The 20249-nt window shown below is 70.5% G+C and overlaps 2 protein-coding genes across 5 annotated transcripts; one reads left to right on the forward strand and one right to left on the reverse strand.

Annotated features, from left to right (window-relative positions):
• Window positions 1-1379: 1379 nt before the first annotated feature.
• CD79A (CD79a molecule) lies at window positions 1380-3706 on the reverse strand. 4 transcript variants are annotated; one of them, XM_063322421.1, is made up of 5 exons: window positions 3500-3706; window positions 2529-2957; window positions 2315-2433; window positions 2156-2218; window positions 1380-1665 (listed from the first exon to the last, which is right to left on the reverse strand). In XM_063322421.1, the coding sequence occupies exons 1-5, from the start codon at window positions 3537-3539 to the stop codon at window positions 1552-1554; spliced, it is 765 nt and encodes a 254-aa protein (XP_063178491.1). In that variant the 5' UTR covers window positions 3540-3706; the 3' UTR covers window positions 1380-1551. The 4 variants fall into 4 exon arrangements, with proteins under 4 accessions (XP_063178491.1, XP_063178489.1, XP_063178488.1 ...); XM_063322419.1 differs by having other exon boundaries at window positions 2315-2436; window positions 3500-3705; XM_063322418.1 differs by having other exon boundaries at window positions 2156-2221; window positions 3500-3704.
• A 323-nt stretch (window positions 3707-4029) lies between these two features.
• On the forward strand, window positions 4030-19074 carry ARHGEF1 (Rho guanine nucleotide exchange factor 1). Its single transcript, XM_063322416.1, is given in 35 exon segments — window positions 4030-4320; window positions 5104-5309; window positions 5633-5688; window positions 5787-5864; window positions 5967-6080; window positions 6386-6484; window positions 6598-6640; window positions 6954-7059; window positions 7143-7283; window positions 7970-7999; window positions 8127-8229; window positions 8541-8634; window positions 8785-8823; window positions 9003-9151; window positions 9154-9165; window positions 9250-9338; window positions 9529-9540; window positions 9927-10093; window positions 10318-10503; window positions 11557-11703; window positions 11778-11860; window positions 14123-14248; window positions 14364-14478; window positions 14615-14715; window positions 14838-14915; window positions 15027-15102; window positions 15234-15310; window positions 15313-15403; window positions 16741-16828; window positions 17280-17382; window positions 17483-17547; window positions 17764-17794; window positions 18387-18528; window positions 18684-18841; window positions 18993-19074. Coding segments are annotated over 33 exon segments (3045 nt in total). The 5' UTR covers window positions 4030-4320; window positions 5104-5309; window positions 5633-5661; the 3' UTR covers window positions 19068-19074.
• Window positions 19075-20249: the final 1175 nt, after the last annotated feature.

The raw sequence follows: 20249 nt of genomic DNA on the forward strand, positions 1-20249 counted from the left end.
CCGCCGCCAACGGCCGCCCCGGCCACGCCCCTCCGCCCGCGGTGGGCGGGGCTTGGCGGGGGGGCGGGGCGGGGGGGCGCGCGGCGGGGCAGCCCCTCGCGCCTCGGCCGTTTGGGCGGGCGGCGGCCGGCGCGCGCGACCGGCCCCTTTCCCGCGCTGCCCGCCCATTGGCCGGCCACGCCCCGAGGAGCCCGGCGCTGATTGGCTGGTGTGTGCGGAGGCGGGAAAGGCTCGCGCAGCGGGGAGAGGCGCGGCCGCCATGAGGGGAATGAGACCCTGAAGGGACCCCAGGATGAGGGGAATGAGGGGACCGAGAGCCTAAAGGACCCAGCGATGAGGGAGATGAAGGGATGGAGGGGAGTGAGGGCCAAAGGGACGCCGGGATGAGGGGAATGAGACCCTGAAGGGACCCCAGGATGAGGAGAATGAGGGGACCGAGAGCCTAAAGGACCCAGTGATGAGGGAGATGAAGGGACGGAGGGGAGTGAGGGCCTGAAGGGACGCCTGGATGAGGGGAGTGAGGGCCAAAGGGACGCCGGGATGAGGGGAATGAGGGGCGTGAGAGCCAAAGGGACCCTGGGATGAGGGGAGTGAGGGCCAAAGGGACACCGGGATGAGGGGAATGAGACCCTGAAGGGACCCCAGGATGAGGGGAATGAGGGGACTGAGAGCCTAAAGGGACCCCATGATGAGGAGATGAAGGGACAGAGGGGAGCGAGGGCCAAAGGGACCCCAGGATGTGGGGACCGAGAGCCAAAGGGACCCTGGGATGAGGGGATGGAGGGGAGTGAGAGCCTGAAGGGATGCTGGGATGAGGGGAATGAGGGGAGTGAGAGCCAAAGGGACACTGGGATGTGGGGACCGAGAGCCTAAAGGGAGCCCAGGACGAGGGGAACGAGGGGACAAGGGGAGTGACAGCCTAAAGGGACCCAGAATGAGGGGAATGAGGGGACCGAGAGCCTGAAGGGACCCTGGAAGGAGGGGAATGAGGGGAGTGAGAGCCAAAGGGAGCCAGGACGAGGGGAGCGAGGGGACCACGAACCCACCGGGACACAGGGCTCAGGGCACTGTCACCCCGCAGTGACTCAGGGCTGATGGCACTGTCACCCTGCGGGGACACGTGGCTGGCGGGACCGTCACCCCTCGCAGCCCTTGCCCCGAGGACGACCATCGCCCCCCACCCTGCAGACCCCCCATGTGCCCCCCAGGAAGGTGAGGAGCTGCGGCCGGTGGGCGATGGCGTCGTGCAGGGCAATGGTGAGGGATGGGGGGACCCCGGCATCCCCCCAATAGTCCCGTCCCCCCCCCCTGCTGGCAGGAAGCGGAGGCAGCTTCACGCTTCCTCGCTTTGACAAACATTTTATTAATTAATACTTGCGTTGCAGCGGGGCGGGGGGAGAGGCAGGGCCCCGTCTGCCGTCTCGTTAGCTTTATTGGGGCAGGGGGGGCCGAGCGAGCGTTTAACGAAGCAAAGCCTTGCAGGGCAGAGGGTGTCGGGGGGCGACAGGGGGTGGGGGTCCAGCGGGACCCTCCCCTTCCCCCCCGGCCCCCTCAGGGCTTCTCCAGCTGGGGGTCGGCGGGGTGGAGGCTGCCCACGTCCTGGTAGGTGGGCTGCAGCCCCCGGGAGATGTCCTCGTACATGGAGCACTCGTCCAGGTTCAGCCCCTGGGGCCGGGGGGGGGGACACACGGTCAGGTTTGGGGGGCGGGCCAGAGCCGTCTTCCTCATCCCCCTCCTCCTCCTCTTCAAACTCATCCTCCCCGCCCTCCTCACCCCTCCTTCTCCTCCTCACCCCTCCTTCTCCTCCTCACCCCTTCTTCTTCTCCTCTTCGTCCCCCTCCTCATCTTCATCCCCCCATCCTCATCCTCACCCCCTCATCTTCCTCAGCTCCCCTCCTCCTTCTCTTTCTCATCCCCTCCTTCTCCTCACCTTCATCTCCTTCCTCATCATCCATCTCCATCCTCATTATCCTCTCCCCCTCCTCTTCCTCATCCCCCCTCCTCATCCTCTTCATCCCCCCATCCTCCTCATCCCTCCTGCTCTTCCCCCCCCCCATCCTTACCCCCCCTTCTTCCTCCTTACCCCCCCTTCTTCCTCCTCATCCCCCCTTCTTCATCCTCATCCCCATCCTCCTCCTCACCCCGGGGGTCTCACCTCGTAGAGGTTCTCCTCCTCCAAGGCCTTCTTCATCTGCAGCAGCCGCTCGTTGGCCCATCGCTTCTGCGGGAGCAGGGTTAGGGGTGGCGGGGGGCTCCCCCCAAACCCCGCAGCCCCTCCCCAACCCCCCCCGCCCCACCCCGCAGCCTTCCTCACCCTGAAGAGGAGGAGGAGGCCGGGCCCCACGGCGCAGAGCAGCAGCAGGACCCCCTCGGCCGTGATGATGCGGTTCTTGGTGGCCTCCTTGATGTTGAGGAAGGGGACGGCCTTGGGCTCTGCTGATGGAGATGGCGGACACCAGGGGGGGCCGGGGGTCACTCCTGACCCCCCCAAACAGCCCCTCCAGTGCCCCCCACCCCCCGGCACTCACCGCGCACCCGCAGGAAGGTGCCGCAGGACTGGCCGATGCCGCGGCCGGCTTCCACCCGGCAGAAGTAGAGGCCGGTGTCGTTGTGCGTCAGGTGGCTGAAGATGAGGCTGGGCTCCTTGCCGGCCACCTCCACCTCTCCGGGATGGCCGCAGTTTTGGGAGGGGCACACGCGGTACCAGGTCACCTGGGCCTGGGCCCCCGAGGGGGCGTTGAAGACACACTCCAGGCTGATGTTGTCCCCCAGGTTGCCTGTGCGGGACGTGGGGCCACCGTCCACCGTCACCACCCCGGGGGGGCAGCTGGGCGCCGTGCTGCTGGCATTGGTGGTCACCGTCAGGTGTTCCGTGCTCTGGCGGAAGGGGGACGGCGGGGGGGACACGGTGCAGTTGTTCCTCCCGCACGATGGGGTCGTCGCATAGCAGAAACACCCTGTGTGCGGCAATGGGGGGGGGGTCACCGCAGCCCCCCCGACCCGACACCCCTCACCCCGCCGCGGTTTCGGTTCCTCTGCGCTGTTGACAGGATGCACCGGGGCATCCCAGGGGACACGTTGGCAAACGGGGGGGGGGGACACACCGTGCTTTTGGGGGGCCACGCTGCCCCCCCTGTCACTGGCCACACTGGGGACACGTTGGCAAGCGGGGAGGGGGGGGAGATGCTTTTTCGGGAGGCCACGCCACCCCCCTGTCACTGGCCACCCGGGGGACACATTGGCAAGTGGGGGCAGCATTTTTTTGGGGGGGGGCCACGCTGGCCCCCCGTCACTGGCTGCCCCAGGGACACGTTGGCAAGTGGGGGGGGATGCTTTTGGGGAGGCCATGCTGCCACCCCCCCCCCCTTGGCCGCTCTTTGGGGGTCACCGCTGATGTGGGGTGCGCTGTGCCCCCCATTAGTGCTGCCAGGTGGGACCCCCCCCATCTGCCTGTATACCCCAAGACCCCCGCGTCCCCCCCGCCCCCCGTGGCCCCTACCTGGGTGGAGGAGGAGAAGGAGGAGGATGGGGGGGGCCATTGGGGCGCCCCGGTTTGGGGGAGCCCCCGCCACGCTGCCGCTGTCTGCCCGGGCCCAGGGGCAGGAGATGCGCCCCAGCGCCCCGAGACCGCCCAAACGGGGGCGGGGGGGGCAGGCCCCATGGCGGGAGGGGCCCCGCCACGCCCCAGTGGCACCCCACGGCCCCCCCCCCCCAGGGGATAGGGGGGGCAATCCCTGGGAAACAGGGGGAAATTGGGGGTTCAGGGGTGGGGGGGGCTCTGGGGTTTAGGGGTGTGGGGGCTCAGGGGGGCGGGGGGCTCTGGGGTTTGGGGGTGCAGGGTTTTGGGGGTGGGGGGGCTCTGGGGTTTAGGGGTGCGGGGTTTTGGGGGTGCGGGGGGGTCTGGGGAAGCTATGGTGTTTAGGGGTGTGGGTGCTCGGGGTGGGGGGGGTCCCAGGTGTGCGGGGAGGTCTGGGGTTCGGGGGTGGGGGGGGGCTCTGGTGTTTAGGGGTTTGGAGATGGCGGGGGGGCTCTGGGGTTCGGGGGGGTCTGGAGGTCTCAGACCCCCCCAGTCCCCACTGGTGAGCCGCACGGGGGTGGGGGGCTCGGGGGGGTCAGGGCTTTGGGGTCTCTGGGGTTTGGGGTCCCGGGCGCCCGACGGTCCCGGCCCTCCCCTGCCGGCCCGGCCCGGCGGGGGCGGTCCCGGCCGGCCCCTCCCGCAGGAAGCGCCGGGAAGGGGCGGACGGGATCCACCCGCGGCAGGACGCGGTTCCTGCTCCCGCTGCGGCCCCCCCCGCGCCCGGCACGGCCCCCCCGCACCCGGTACGGCGCGGCCCGGCCCCGCTTCCTGTCGGGCCACCGGCGGGGGGGGGGGACACGCGTGGGGCTGGGGAGGGGCTTGTGGGGTGTCTCTGGAGCTGCCCCCCGCCCCGTGTTGGTCACCGGTGGGGTTTGTGGGGGGGTCATCCACCAGTTTGGGCTGGGGGCACGGCACTGGCAGGGCCTGTGTTTCCCCCCCCCGCCACGAGTGACAACCCCCCCCGCCCCACATCCCCCCAGGGGAGCCTTTTTCCCCCCCCCCGGTTCCCCCCCCTCCGCGGCCCTGGAGGCTGGAGAGCGGCCAACGGGGACAGGGCATCGCTGCCAGGCGGGCCAGGGGGCTGTGGGGCAGAGGGGGGGCACGGGGGGGCTGTGGGGCAGGGCTAGGGAGCATGGGGGGCCTGTGGGGCAGGGGCGATGGCACGGGGGGGCTGTGGGGCAGGGGTGGGGGGCATGGGGGGGCTGTGGGGCAGGGGTGATGGCACGGGGGGGCCTGTGGGGCAGGGGTGGGGGGCATGGTGGGGCTGTGGGGCAGGGGTGATGGCACGGGGGGGCCTGTGGGGCAGGGGTGAGGGACACGGGGGGTTGTGGGGCAGAGGGGGGACCATGGGGCGGGACCAGGGGGTCCCATCATCTGTGGGGCACTGCCACACCGTGGTCCCAGGCCCCATCACTGCTGTGGGGCAGGGGGGTGGGGGGGTCACACACACACACACACACACACACACACACACACACACACCCGGGGGGGCCGCGTCCGCCGCTGCCGCACATCACTTCCTGCAGGAAGCCCCGGCTGCTCCGTAACTCGCCCGGGGGCCGCTTTGTGTTCCAGCCCGGGGAGACGCCTTTCCGACGGGGGGGGGCACCCCAAGAGCCCCGCGCCCCCCCGCCGCCACCCCCCCGCTGCCGCCCCCCCCACTCCGTGGGGCCGGGGGGGGGCTCCCACCGTTGCTGCCCTCGCCTGGATCCATTTGCCAGCTCAGAAACAGGTACGGGGGGGTTTGGTTTTTTTTAGGGGGGGGCCCAAACCGCCCCCCCCACCCCCCAGGGGCTGCCCGTCAGCAGAGGGGCACACGGGGGGGGCTGGTGTGGGTCGTCCCCCCCCGCTGCGGGGCTGTCAATGGGGCCCTTTGTGCGGCACAGAGCCCCCTTTGACAGCAGACGCCCGCCAGCCCCCCCCGGCGCCCCCCCAAGGCCACGGCACCAGGGGCGGGGAAAAGCTTCTGCCCCCCCCCACCCCCCCCCGAACCTGCCGCCCCGGGGGGGCTGAGAACCCACAAACTCATCTCACTTGTGTGTGTCCCCCCCACAGCCGCAGGTTGGAACCCCCCCAGGGGCAGCATGGAGCCAGAGGAGAGCTTGAACGGGGTGAGTGTTGGCCCCCCCAAGGGGCTGTTCTTGCTGGGGGGGGAGGAATTTGGGGGATCCCCCCCAAAAAAACACCCCCCCTCTCCATCTCCCCCCAGAGCCCAGTGCCGGGCGCCCGCGGGGTGGTGGCCATCATTGGTGCCGAGGATGAGGACTTTGAGAACGACATCGAGCCGGTGAGCTGGGGGGGGACATACCACACCAGGCACTCCCTCAGGGCTTGGGAGGGGGTCCCCACAACCTGACACCCCCCCACTTTTATTTTGCCCCCCCCCCAGAACCCCGACGACCAGAACAGCCTGTTCCAGAGCCTGGAGCTGGTGCGGCAGCACCCGGCCTATCTCATGGCCTTCCTGCAGCACGTCGTGCTCCAGTTCGACTCCTGCCCTGTGGTAAGGGGGGGCCAGGGTGGTCCTGGGGGGGGTCAGCGTGGTCTGGGGGGGGTGTCACTGCCATCCTGGGGTGGGCACTGCAGGCCTGGGGGGGTCCCCGTGGCGGGGCACCCCCCACCCTCCCCTCCAATAACCTCTTCTCTCTGTTCCCCCCTCCCCGCTGGCAGGGGCTGGAGCTGAGGTAAAACACCCTGGGGGGAGAAAATACCTTGGGGGGGGGGGGGCGCGAGGGGAGGTTTCGTGGGCTTGGGGGGGCAGAAGGGGGGTCGCCCTCCCTTCACCCCCCCTCCCTGTGCCCCCCCCAGCTCTGCTACCTGCACGTGGACATGCTGCGCAGGATGAACCCCAAGGAGGGCAAGAAGCAGTTCCTGGAGTTCTGCCACATGTTCCTGGACAAGGCGGGGGTGAGCAGCCCCCCCAAACCCCCCCACAGCCCTCCCCCCACCCCCCCCGCAGCCCCCCCCATCCCACGGGGGGGCTCCCCCCCTTCCTCACACCGCCCCCCCATCTCTCGCAGCTCCTGCGGGTGCCTGTCCCCCACCAAGTGCAGTTTGAATTGGGTGAGTGAAACCCCGCTTTGGGAGGGGGTGATCGGGGGCTCGGTGCCCCCCCCCGCACCCCCAAAGCCCCCCTGCTTTTTGGGGGGGCCCCCAGCACCCCTCCACCCCAGCCCTTCCTCCACCCGCCGCACCCAGCCGCTGCGGCCGAGGCCGGAAGCCGCAGCCGGGGTGAGCTCGGGGGGGGCTGGGGGGGCCGGCAGCGCCAAGGCAGCGCCGCCTGATGGGTGGGGGGGGGCGCCCCCAAAAAAGGGGGTCAGGGCTTGTGGAGCCGGGGGGGACACCCCCACGGCTGAGCCCCCCCCTTCCCTGCCAGACCGGACGCGGCCCGAGCTGCTGTCGGACGAGGTGCAGCGCCGGTACCTGCAGGAGATCCAGGCCTTCCAGGAGCCCGAGATCTCCCGCCAGCTGGAGGATTTCAGGTCGGGGGGGGGCGTCTCCGGGGTGGGGGGGTCTCTGTGGGGGAGGGCACGCGCCGGCTGACCCCCCCTCGTCCCTCCGGCAGGTCCAAGCGGCTGATGGGGATGACGCCGGGGGAGCAGGAGCTGGCAGAGCTGGAGTCCTACCGCACCCGGGACCAGGGCATCCGCGAGGCCAAGGAGAAGCAGCTGGCGGAGCTGCTGCTGGCCCGCCTGGAGGAGATGCAGTGAGTGCGACCCCCCCGGGCCGGGTACCCCCCCCCCTACCCGGGTAACCTCCCCCCAAACCCCTGTAACCCCCCCAAACCTCCGTAACCCCCCCCAAAGCCCGTCCTGTCATTCCCTCCACCACATCTGGCGGCCGTCCCAGCCCGCAGCCAGCTGTGGGGGGGACACGACTGCCCCCTTTCCTCCCCCAAACCGGGCAGGGAACCCCCCCCAAACCGGGTAGCTCCCCCCAAACCTCTGTACCCCCCCCCAAACCTCTGTAACCCCCCCAAACCTCTGTAACCCCCCCCAAACCCCATCCCGTTGTTCCCTCCGCCACATCTGGCGGCCATCCCAGCCCGCAGCCAGCTGTGTGTGTATGGCGGGGGACATCCCCCCTTTCCCCCCCCCGCCCTTTCCTGGGTATTGCTCCCGATTGCATCAGCCCCCGGCTCGCTATAACTCCCCCCTGGCCCCCCCCAGCCCAGCCCAGTCCATCCCAGTCTGTCCCAGCACACACACACCGGATCATGCTCCAGTGCCCAGCACCGAGACGCCGAGATGGGGGTCACCCGATGGTGAGGGGCCGGGGGTGGGGGACGGAACGGGACACAGACCCCGGGGGGGTGGGGGGGGCCCGAGGCACGGATCTGGGGGGGGTCGGGCTCCGCAGACACCTGGGTTCACGCTCTCCTCCTTTCCCCAGCCTCACCATCTCTTCCGACGAGGAGAAAAGGTGAGGCAAGCGTTCCGGGGGGGGGCATGCCGAGTTGGGGGGGCTGTGTGGAGTTGGGGGGGCCATTTGGAACCCCCCCCCAGCCTCCCTCACCCCCACTTTAACACACCACCCCCCCCCCCCCCAGCTCCGCCATCTTCAGTGCCATTGTCACCTACATGAAGTACCTGGGGGTTAAAACCAAAGTGGGCGACGGCAAGAAATCCAAATCCAACTTCTTCCGCAAGAAGGTGAGACCCCCCCCACCCCCGGGGCGGGGAGGGCCCCCCCCCCCTTCCCTCTGTGCCCCCCCCTTCCCTCTGTGCCCCCCCCAATTCCCTCTGTGCCCCTCCCAATTCCCTCTGCCCCCCAAGTTTTCTCTGATCTCTCCCCAAATTTTCTCTGTCACTCCCAAATTTTCTCTGCTCCCCCCTTCCCTCCGAGCACCCCCCGTTCCCTCTGCGCCCCCCGATTCCCTCTGTGCCCCCACATTCTCTCTGTCCCCGCCCCACATTCTCTCTGACCCCCCCCCCGTTCCGGCTGCCCCCCCCCTGTCCCCCAGATCTCGGGCAGCAAGAAGGCGGACGAGCTGCAGGCCAAGTCGCGGAAGGGCTTCAGCCTGCCGGGGGCGGCTCTCTGGGTCCGGGACCCCCACAGTAAGTTGCGGGGGGGCCACGAGGGGGGGGGGCACTTCCCCGCTTCTTCACACACCCCCCCCAGCCTGGGGGAGACACCGGGGGGACTCAGCCTGCTCCACCCCCCCCCGCCCACCCCAGCTCCCCCTGACCCACTTTTTTCTCTTGCAGACGCCGATTTCAGGCAAAGCAAAATCCCTGAGGGCGAAGGTACCCCCCCACCCCCTCCCCATGGGACCCCCACCCTGGGGGCTCAGCCCCTGCCCCCCCCCGCACTGCCCCCCCGTCCCCCACCGCCTGGGTTCTCAGGATGGGGGTAAGGGCTCGGAGGGGATATTTGGGGGGGGGTGAGGAGATTTTACTGACCCCCCGCCGTCCTCCCCCCCCAGCCGAAAAGGTGCCGCATGCCGAGAGGAAGGGCCCCAAGGCCGCCGAGAGGCCGGATGGGGGGGCGGCACGGCCCAAAGCGGGGGCAGCCAGGACCCCCGACCCCCCCAGCGTGGCCGTCACCAGCAACCCCCCCCCCAGGGGAGGGCGCCGAGGGCGATCCAGGTGAGGGGGGGACACACGGGTTTGGGGCGGGGGGGCCCTCAGCGTTCTCCCGGCTCACTCGCCCTCCCCTCTCCCACCCCGTAGGCTTGGAGCCCCCAGAGCTGGGAGACCCCCCCCCCGGACCCCCCCGCCAGCGAGCAGCACCCCACGGAGGAGGGGGCCGAGAACGAAAGGTGAGATGCCCCCCCCCCCCCTTCTGCTGTATCCCCCCATCCCTGCTTCAGCGAGCGACACCCCCACCCCCCCTCCCCCAAATTAACACCCACTCCCCCCCCGGGGGACATGGGGGCCCTCTCCTGTCCCCCCCCCGGCTTGGCTGCTGCCCCCCCCCCGCCCCCCTAACCCGCTCTCTCTCCCCCCCAGAAGACGGATCAGGTTGGTGACCCCCGGCCCCCCCTTGCATGCCTGGGGGGGGGGCACACACTCACTTAGAGCCACCCGCCGACTCAGCTAAGTACCGGGGCCCCCCCAGCTGGCAGAGGGGCCCCCCCCCCAGGGCTGACGCATGGCTCCGCACCACCTCAAACCCACCGCATGCCCCCCGCCCCCCCCCAAAGGAGATCTCACGCCGTTTCTCTCCCCCCCCGCCATCTGTGCACGCAACACCCCCCCGTGCTCTCTGTGCTGCCTGTCCCCGTCCCGTCCGTGCCTCCTCCTCGTCCTCGTGCGTGTGTCGTGTCCCCCCCACCCCCTATTTTTTTTGGCGGTGTGCCCCCCCACCCCGTGCCCCCCCCCCCCCCCGCCCGCCCCGCGCCCCGCAGGCTGCCGGGGAGGCTGGGGCCGCTCGGAGAGCCTGCGCCTGGGCGAGCGGAAAGCGATCCCAGCGCGCCTCGGCCAAGGGCAAGCAGCCGCGCTCCCGCAGCGACGTCGACCTGCACGTGGCCGCCCGCCCGGAGGAGGGGGCCGCGCCCCCCCGCCGCCGACCCACGTAGGTGGCGGCCACCCCCGAGAAAAAAAACCTCCCCCTCCCACCCACACCCACCCCCCCCCCCCAAACCATGTTTTGGGGGAGACGCCTCAAAATCGCCGTCCGCCCCCTTCTCCTCCCCGACTCCAGGGTGGGCGGGAGGGTGGGCGCAGCGAAACGACCCCCCCCCCCCCATTTCTGAATTTCCCGAACCCCGCCCCATCGTTGTCTCTCTGTCCCCGCAGCCTGGAGCCGGGGGGGCCCGGGGGGGGGCGAGCCCCCGCAGTCCTTTCTGCCTCCCCAGTCTGAGGAGACTGAGCCGCGCGTTGCGGAGCTGGAGCTGGAGCCGCCGGCCTGGCGGCAGCTCGCCCCCCCCGACGCACTCCTCAGGCTGAAGAAGAGCGAGGTCAAGCGGCAAGAAGTCATCAACGGTGAGAGGAGACCCCCCCCCCCGCCCCAGGACACCCCCCCCGTGGGGAAATGGGGGGGAATGGGGGCCCTTGAGGGGAAAATGGGGATATTGGGGAGGGTCCTGAGGGGAGATGGGGGCCCTTGAGGGGGGCCTGGAGATGGGGGGGGACCTGAGGGGGAAATGGGGGTCCTGGAGGGGTCTGATGGGGGAAATTGGGGATATTGGGGGGCTCCTGAGGGGGAAATGGGGATATTGGAGGGGGCTGAGGGGGAAATGGGGGCCCTTGAGGGGGAAATGGGGATATTGGGGGCATCCTGAGGGGAAATGGGGGCCCTTGAGGGGAAAATGGGGATATTAGGGGGGTTCTGAGGGGAAATGGGGGCCCTTGAGGGGAAAATGGGGATATTGGGGGGGGGTCCTGAGGGGAAATGGGGACCCTTGAGGGGAAAATGGGGACATTGGGGGGGTCCTGAGGGGAAATGGGGGCCCTTGAGGGGGGAATGGGGATATTGGGGGGGGTTCTGAGGGGAAATGGGGGCCCTTGAGGGGGAAATGGGGATATTGGGGGGGGTCCTGAGGGGAAATGGGGGCCCTTGAGGGGAAAATGGGGATATTGGGGGGGTCCTGAGGGGAAATGGGGGCCCTTGAGGGGAAAATGAGGATATTAGGGAGGGCTGAGGGGGAAATGCGGGTCCTTGAGGGGAAAATGGGGGATATTCGGGGGGGTCCTGAGGGGAAATGGGGGCCCTTGAGGGGAAAATGGGGACATTGGGGGGGTCCTGAGGGGAAATGGGGGCCCTTGAGGGGGGAATGGGGATATTGGGGGGGGGTCCTGAGGGGAAATGGGGGCCCTTGAGGGGAAAATGGGGATATTGGGGGGGGTCCTGAGGGAAATGGGGGCCCTTGAGGGGAAAATGAGGATATTAGGGAGGGCTGAGGGGGAAATGGGGGTCCTGTAGGGGTCTGAGGGGGGAAATGGGGGCCCTTGAGGGGCAAATGGGGATATTAGGGGGGGCCGAGGGGGAACGGGGTTCCTGGGGTAGGTGTGACCCCCCCCCGCCCCCCCCCCCAGAGCTGTTCCTGACGGAGCACGCGCACGTCCGCATGCTGCGGGTGCTGCTGGAGGTCTTCTACCAGCCCATGCTGCGGGAGGCCTTCTTCGACGAGCAGGAGCTTTCCAACATCTTCCCCAGCCTGGAGGACCTGGTGGAGGTGCACAGTGAGTGGGGGGGGGCCGGGGGGGCCAGGGGGTGGGGGTCAGGGCGGGGGGTTGCGACCCCCGCCCTGCCCCAGCCCTTTTCCTCGACAGCCTGAAGAAGCTGCGGGAGGAGAGCGGCTACGTCATCGCCGAGATCGGCGACGTGCTGCTGGCGCGGGTGAGCGCGCGGGGGTCACGGGAGCGTGCGGGGGGGGTCGTGTGAGCACGCGGGGGCTCACGGGAGCGTGCGGGGCTTGTGCGAGTGTGTGCAGGGCACGTGTGAGCACATCCGTGCGAGGTCTGCGGGGGCGTGCTGGGGTCCGCGGGGGCGTGCGGGGCGTGCGTGAGCAGACACGTGTGAGCGTGTGAGGTTCACGTGAGCGTGCGGGGCGCGCGTGAGCAGACACGTGTGAGCGTGTGAGGTTCACGTGAGCGTGTGGGGCACGTGTGAGCGGGTACATGTGAGCGCGTGAGGTTCACGTGAGCGTGTGGGGCGTGTGTGAGCAGACACGTGTGAGCGTGTGAGGTTCACGTGAGCGTGTGGGGCGCGTGTGAGCGGACACGTGTGAGCGTGTGAGGTTCACGTGAGCGTGTGGGGCACGTGTGAGCGGGTACATGTGAGCGTGTGAGGTTCACGTGAGCGTGCGGGGCACGCGTGAGCAGACACGTGTGAGCGCGTGAGGTTCACGTGAGCGTGTGGGGCGCGTGTGAGCGGGTACGTGTGAGCGCGTGAGGTTCATGTGAGCGTGCGGGGCACGCGTGAGCAGACACGTGTGAGCGTGTGAGGTTCACGTGAGCGTGCGGGGCGCGTGTGAGCAGATACGTGTGAGCGTGTGAGGTTCACGTGAGCGTGCCGGGTGCGCGTGAGCAGATACGTGTGAGCGTGTGAGGTTCGCGTGAGCGTGCGGGGCGCGTGTGAGCAGACAAGTGTGAGCGTGTGAGGTTCACGTGAGCGTGCGGGGCGCGCGTGAGCAGACACGTGTGAGCGTGTGAGGTTCACGTGAGCGTGCGGGGCACGTGTGAGCAGAGCCACATGAGCATGCAGGGCTGAGGCGAGCGTGCAGCATAAACATGGGAGCCAAGCATGCAGAGAACTGACACAAGCGTGCAGGCCATGGGCAAGTGTGCAGGGTAAGCGCGTGGGGTAAGTGTGCAGGCCAGGGCAAGCGTGCGGGCTATGGTAGGCGTGCTGGGCAAGCGTGCCAAGTAAGCGCGCGGGCCACGGCTAAGCGTGCAGGGTAATTGTGCAGGCTGTGGCGCGCGGGCTGTGGTTAAGTGTGCAGGGCAAGTGTGCGGGCCGTCGGCAAGCGTGCGGGGCAAGCGTGCAGGGCAAGTGTGCGGGCCGTAGTTAAGCGTGCAGGGCAAGCACACGGGCCGTGGCTAAGCGTGCAGGGCAAGCGTGCAGGCCATAGTTAAGCATGCAGGGCAAGCGTGCGGGCCGTAGTTAAGCGTGCAGGGCAAGTGTGCGGGCCGTAGTTAAGCGTGCAGGGCAAGCACACGGGCCGTGGCTAAGCGTGCAGGGCAAGCGTGCAGGCCATAGTTAAGCGTGCAGGGCAAGCGTGTGGGCCGTAGTTAAGCGTGCAGGGCAAGTGTGCGGGCCGTAGTTAAGCGTGCAGGGCAAGCACGCAGGCCGTAGTTAAGCGTGCAGGGCAAGTGTGCGGGCCGTGGCTAAGCGTGCAGGGCAAGCGCGCAGGCCGTAGTTAAGCGTGCAGGCCGTAGTTAAGCGTGCAGGCCGTAGTTAAGTGTGCAGGACAAGCACGCAGGCCGTAGTTAAGCGTGCAGGCCATAGTTAAGCGTGCAGGGCAAGCGTGCAGGCTGTAGTTAAGCATGCAGGGCAAGCGTGCGGGCCATGGCTAAGCGTGCAGGGCAAGCACGCAGGCCATAGTTAAGCATGCAGGGCAAGCACACGGGCCGTGGCTAAAGCATGCAGGGCGAGCATGCAGGCTGTAGTTAAGCGTGCAGGGCGAGCATGCAGGCTGTAGTTAAGCGTGCAGGGCAAGCGTGCAGGCTGTAGTTAAGCATGCAGGGCAAGCGTGCGGGCCGTGGCTAAGCGTGCAGGCCGTAGTTAAGCGTGCAGGGCAAGCACGCAGGCCATAGTTAAGCGTGCAGGGCAAGCGTGCAGGCTGTAGTTAAGCGCGCAGGGCAAGCACGCAGGCCGTAGTTAAGCGCGCAGGGCAAGCACGCAGGCCATAGTTAAGCGCGCAGGGCAAGCACGCAGGCCGTAGTTAAGCGTGCAGGGCAAGCACGCAGGCCGTAGTTAAGCGTGCAGGGCAAGCGTGCAGGCCATAGTTAAGCGCGCAGGGCAAGCACGCAGGCCGTAGTTAAGCGTGCAGGGCAAGCACGCAGGCCGTAGTTAAGCGCGCAGGGCAAGCACGCAGGCCGTAGTTAAGCGCGCAGGGCAAGCGCGCGGGGCGGTGCTGAGGGCTGCCGCCCCCCGCAGTTCGAGGGCACAGAGGGCAGCTGGTTCCAGAAGATCTCGGCGCGGTTCTGCAGCCGCCAGTCCTTCGCCCTGGAGCAGCTCAAGGCCAAGCAGCGCAAGGACACCCGCTTCAGCCAGTTCATCCAGGTACCCCCGAACCCCCCTCGCCCGGGGGTGGGCCCTGAACCCCCAAATCCAAACCCCTCGCCCCCCCCCGGAGGGGATCCCTGACCCCACAACCCCCCCCCCCGGCCCCCCCCAGGAGGCGGAGAGCCAGCCCCGCTGCCGCCGGCTGCAGCTGAAGGACATCATCCCCACCGAGATGCAGCGGCTCACCAAGTACCCGCTGCTGCTGCACAACATCACCAAGTGCACCGGTGAGAGGGGCGAGGGGGGGGGCCGGGGGGGGGGGGCCACCCGCACCCCAAACCCCCCCCCCGGACCCCCCCCCGCCCAACATCCATCTGTCTGTCCCGTCCCCCCCCCGTCCCTGTTCCCCCCCTCCGCCACCAGAGGCTGCGGGCGAGCGGGCCAAGGTGGAGCAGGCGGCCGAGTGCTGCCGCCAGATCCTCAACCACGTCAACCAGGAGGTGCGGGACATGGAGAACCTCATGGTAAGGGCCGCCCCCCCCCCCCCCCCCGTGTCCGTCCGTCCCCCACAGTGTCCCCCATGTCCCCCCCAGCCCCACTGCCGCCCCCTCACTCCCCTCTTTGCCCCCGCCCCCCCCCCCGGCAGAAGCTCAAAGATTACCAGCGGCGCCTGGATCTCTCCAACCTGAAGCAGAGCACGGACCCGCTGCTGAGCGAGTTCAAGGTAAGGGGGAGGGTCCTGCCCCCCCAATTCCCCCCTGAGCCCCCCCCCCCCCGACCCCCCTGACCCCCCCAATTCCCCCCCTGAGCCCCCCCCGACCCCCCCCACCCGCAGAACACGGACATCACCAAGAGGACGCTGGTGCACGAGGGGCCGCTGACCTGGCGCGTCACCCGGGACAAGGCCGTGGGTGAGCGATGGAGGGGGGGGGGGGACACCCGGGGGGGGGGTGACGGGGACAACGCGGGGACACCCCCTGACGCCCCCCCCCCCTCACCCCGGGGTTTTGGGGCGTGTGTGTCCTCCCCCCCCCCCCCCCAGACGTGCACGTGCTGCTGCTGGACGACCTGCTGGTGCTGCTGCAGCGGCAGGAGGAGCGGCTGGTGCTGCGCTGCCACAGGCCGCACCATCACCCCCCGCGCCCGACGGCAAGCAGATGCTCAGCCCCGTGGTCCGCCTGCGCTCCGCCATGACCCGCGAGGTGGCCACAGGTACGGGGCGGGGGGGGGGGGCCGCGGCCTGGTTTTTTGGGGGGGGGTACAGGAGTGGTTTAGGGGGAATACAGCGCTGGTTTGGGGCTGTGGGGCTGGTTTGGGGGGCAAAAGGGCTGGTTTGGGGGGGACACAGGGCTGGTTTAGGGGTGTGGGACTGGTTTGGGGGGTGCCGGGCTACTTGGGGGGGGGGGTCCTGGCTTGGGGGGGGCACTGACCTGTCTTGGGGGGGGGCTGGTTTGGGGGGGTGGTCTTTTTTTAGGGGGCGCAGGCCTGGATTTGGGGCTGTGGGGCTGGTTTGGGGGGCAAAAGGGCTGGTTTGGGGGGGGACACGGGGGCTGGTTTAGGGGGTGTGGGACTGGTTTGGGGGGTGCCGGGCTACTTGGGGGGGGGTCCTGGCTTGGGGGGGGCACTGACCTGTCTTGCGGGGGGGCTGGTTTGGGGGAGGTGGGCCTTTTTTTAGGGGGCGCAGGCCTGGTTTTGGGGCTGTGGGGGCTGGTTTGGGGGGCAAAAGGGCTGGTTTGGGGGGGACACAGGGCTGGTTTAGGGGATGTGGGGCTGGTTTGGGGGGTGCCGGGCTACTTGGGGGGGGGGGTCCCTGGCTTGGGGGGGGGCACTGACCTCTCTTGCGGGGGGGCTGGTTTGGGGGGGTGGGTCTTTTTTTAGGGGGTGCAGGGCTGTCTTTGGGGGTGTGGGGCTGGTTTGGGGGGTGCCGGGGGGTCCTGGCTTGGGGGGGGCACTGACCTCTCTTGCGGGGGGGCTGGTTTGGGGGGGTGGGTCTTTTTTTAGGGGGCGCAGGCCTGGTTTTGGGGCTGTGGGGCTGGTTTGGGGGGAACACAAGGCTGGTTTAGGGGTGTGGGGCTGGTTTGGGGGCTGCCAGGCTACTTGGGGGGGGGGGTCCTGGCTTGGGGGGGCACTGACCTGTCTTGGGGGGGGGCTGGTTTGGGGGGGGTGGTCTTTTTTTAGGGGGCGCAGGCCTGGTTTTGGGGCTGTGGGGCTGGTTTGGGGGGGACACGGGGCTGTTTTTGGGGTGTGGGGCTGGTTTGGGGGGTGCCGGGCTACTTGGGGGGGGGGGGGTCCTGGCTTGGGGGGGGCACTGACCTGTCTTGCGGGGGGGCTGGTTTGGGGGGGTGGGTCTTTTTTTAGGGGGCGCAGGCCTGGTTTTGGGGTGTGGGGCTGTTTTTGGGGGGGTGCGGGCCTGACTTCGGGGTGTCAGCGCGGGCAGGGGGGTGTGGGGCCAGTTGGGGGCCCCCCCGGCAGAGCCCGTGTGGGCAGAGCGGAGTGTGGGGAGCCCGGACGCCCCCCTGAACCCCCCCCTTTTTGCCCCCCCCCCCCAGACCACAAGGCCTTTTACGTCATCATCAGCTGGGAGAACGGGGCCCAGATCTACGAGCTGGTGGCGCAGAGCGTGTCCGAGAGGAAGAAGTGAGGGGGGGGGCACGGGTTTGGGGGGGCCAGTGTTTTGGGGGGGGGCTCGGGGGGGCGTGGGATGAGGGGGGAAAGGGGTTTGGGGGGGCTCGGGGGGGCGTGGGATGAGGGGGGAAAGGGGTTTGGGGGGGCTCGGGGGGGCGTGGGATGAGGGGGGGAAAGGGGTTTGGGAGGCTGGGGGTGTGAAATTTGGGGGGGGGACATTGGATTTGGGGGGGTGTGAGGTTTGGAGGGGGGGTGAGATTTGGGGGGCGGGGGGGCCACAGGATTATGTTGGGCCGGGGGTGGGGATCTGGGGGGTCGCAGAGGGTTTGGGGGGGACAGGGATTGGGGGGGTGCGGGGTTTGGGGGGCCATGGGGTGCGGGGGGGGGGGGGGCACAGTGTTCGGGTGCGGGGGGGGTGTCAGGATTTTGGGGGGGGGGTCTCACCGTGTCGTCCCCCCCCCAGCTGGTGCGCGCTGATCAGCGAGACGGCCGGATCCCTCAAGCTGCCGGGGGGCCCAGCGGGCCAAGACGGCGCGGGGGGGGGCGACCCCCCACAGCCCCCTCTAGTGAGTCGGGGGGGGGCACTTCGGGGTGTGGGGGGGGGTGGTGCTGGGGGGGGGGGGTCGAGCTCTTCGCTGAACCCCCTTTTTTTCTCCCCCCCCCCAGCGGTTACCGGGAGCTGAGCAGCTCAGAGAACGGGGGGGCCCTGAAGGAGCCGCTGCCTCTGGATGGTGAGGGGGGGTCTCGGGGGGGTCCGGGGGGGGTGGGGGTCTCGGGGGGGGGGCAGCGGGATCTGATGGGCTGTGTGTCCCCCCCCCAGAGCGCGAGAAGGACGGGGCGGTGGAGGGGACGGAGGCCGAGGGCAGCCCTGAGAAGCGGGGGGGGGGGGCGAGCGGGCGCTGGCCGAGCTCTTGGCCCCCCCGCACCCCCCCCGCCCCGGCACCCAGGGGGGGCTGGCGGCCGCCGCGCTGGGCAGAGGTGAGAGGGGCACCGACCCCCCCCCCCCCCCGGGACCCCCCCGCATCACCCCTGGGACCCCGAACCCTGCACTGTGCCCCCAAATCCCCACCCCGAGACCCCCCCCCCGAGATCCCCGGAGCCCCCAGACCCCAAACTTGGCCCTTAGACCCCCCCGGATGGTGTCCCCCCCCCCGGGACCCCCCAGCCCTCCTGGGATCCCCCCCCCGGACCCCAAACCTGGACGCCCCCCCGGGACCCCAGCCCCTCACTGTGCCCCCACACCCCAAGCTCCTTCCTGGGCCCCCCACCCCCCCTTGGCCCCCCCCAAGCTCCTTCCTGGGCCCCCCACCCCCCCTCGGGCCCCCACCCAAAAGCCCACGCTGCGCCCTGAGAGGCCCCCCCCCAAATCCCCCAGACCCCAACTCTGGACCCCCCCCCCCCCAAACCCAGACCCCCCCCAGCCCCAGAGCCCTAACCCCGACCCCCCCCCACTGCGCCCCCCAGACCCCAACTTCCGTGGCCACCCCACAGCCCCCCCCTCACCCTTTTCCGCCCCCCCCCCCGCAGTGTCGGCGCTGAAGCAGCTGCTGCTGGCGGGGGGGGCCGGTGACGGGGCCGCCTCCCCCCCCCCCCGAGGAGGCCTGGGGGGGCCCTGGCACGGCCCCCCCCGCGGAGGAGCGTCGGGACGCGGGCGACGGGGCCGAGAGGCGAGGGCGAGGGACGGGGGCAGCACCCCGAGGGGGGGGCCGCAGGTACGGGGGGGGGGGGGCACGGGGGTCTTCGGGGCGTAACCCCCCCCCCCCCCCCCCCCTTTGCTGTCTCTCCACCCCCGCCAGGGGATGGGGGGGGGGCACAAGGGTCTTCAGGGTGTAACACACCCCCCCCTTTCTTTTTCTCACCCCCCCAGGGGGCCCCCCCAACGGCCCCCGCTCCCCGCAGTGGGGGTCGCGGCTGGGGGAGGCGGGGGGGGGCCGTTGCCCCCCCCCTTGGCGCTGCCCCCCCCAGCAGGCGGCCTGGCTGGGGGAGGAGCTGCAGGGGCTGGAGGAGACGCTGCAGCGGCTGAAGGTGAGGGGCGGGGGGGGGGGCGTTTGGGGGCTGTGCCCCCTCCCAGGGGGCTGCGGGGGGGGGGGGGGGGTCTGCGCCCTCCTCCGTCGGGGGGGGGTGTGTGTGTGTGGGTCCGTGCCCCCCCCTGAGGGTGTGGGTCCGTGCCCCCCAGGAGCTGGAGGAGCACTACTGGCAGCTGCAGGAGCTCCTGGCCAAGCGCGGCCCCCCCGGCGTGCTCTTCACATGAGGGCAGGTACGGGGGGGGGGGCCGGGGGGGGGCCGGTGTGGGGCTGTGGGGTGTGGGGGGGGCCGTGTGGGGCTGGGGGGGGCAGCGTGGGCCATGGGGGGGGGACGGTGTGGGGCTGGGGGGTGTGGGGGGGCAGTGGAGGGCTGGGGGGGGGGGGTGGTGTGGGGCTGGGGGGGGCAGGGGGCAGACGATATGGAGCTGGGCGCCAGGTGTCGTGGGGGCTGGGGGGGGGCAGCGTGGGCCTTGGGGGGGGACGGTGTGGGGCTGGGGGGTGTGGGGGGGGGCCGGGGGGGCCTGGGGCAGGGGGCGGTGTGGGGCTGGGGGGGGGGGTGTGGGCCTGGGGGGTATGGGGGGGGCCATGTGGGGCTGGGGGGGGCAGTGTGGGCCTTGGGGGGGGATGGTGTGGGCCTGGGGGGGGGGCAGTGGGGGGCTGGGGGGGGCAGGGGGCAGACGATACGGAGCTGGGGGGGCAGGCGCTGTGGGGCTGGGGGGGGCAGCGTGGGCCTGGGGGGGGGACAGTGTGGGGCTGGGGGGTGTGGGGGGGGGCCGTGTGGGGCTGGGGGGGGCTGGGGGGGGCCATGTGGGGCAGGGGGGGGGCAGGGGGCAGATGATACGGAGCTGGGGGGCAGGGTGCTGTGGGGCTGGGGGGGGAATGTGGGCCTTGGGGGGGGACAGTGTGGGGCTGGGGGGTGTGGGGGGGGCCATGTGGGGCTGGGGGGGTGGGCGGTGTGGGGCTGGGGGGGCCGGGGGGGGGGGGGCCCCGAGGTGTGGGGCTGGGGGGGCCGTGGCTCTCACTGACCCCTTTCCCCGTCGTCCCCCCCCCCAGGCCCCCCCCCTCTGCTGGATTGGGACCCCCCCCCCCGCGCCGTGGGGCAGGCAGCCGGGGCCGTACCCTGAGGCGTCCGCAGCCCCACATCCCCCGGGTGGGGGGGGGGGGGGGAGGGGGGGGGCGCCCCCCCCTTCCCCGGTACCGTCCGAGGGGGGGCCCCGCGCCCCCCCCCCCGCCCCCCCCGCAGAGCTGGTTTTATTGTTTTTATACATTTGCTGGGGTTTTCTATAATCTATATATATGGGGGCGCGGGGGGGGGGGGGGCACCTTTGTACAGAAAATGGGGCGGCCCCCAGCCCCCCCCCCCCACTGCTGGGAGCGCTGGGATGGGGGGGGGGAAGGGTCTGTGCCCC

This window comes from Chroicocephalus ridibundus, unplaced genomic scaffold (genome assembly GCF_963924245.1).
Source record: "Chroicocephalus ridibundus unplaced genomic scaffold, bChrRid1.1 SCAFFOLD_739, whole genome shotgun sequence".
Lineage (NCBI taxonomy): Eukaryota > Metazoa > Chordata > Aves > Charadriiformes > Laridae > Chroicocephalus > Chroicocephalus ridibundus.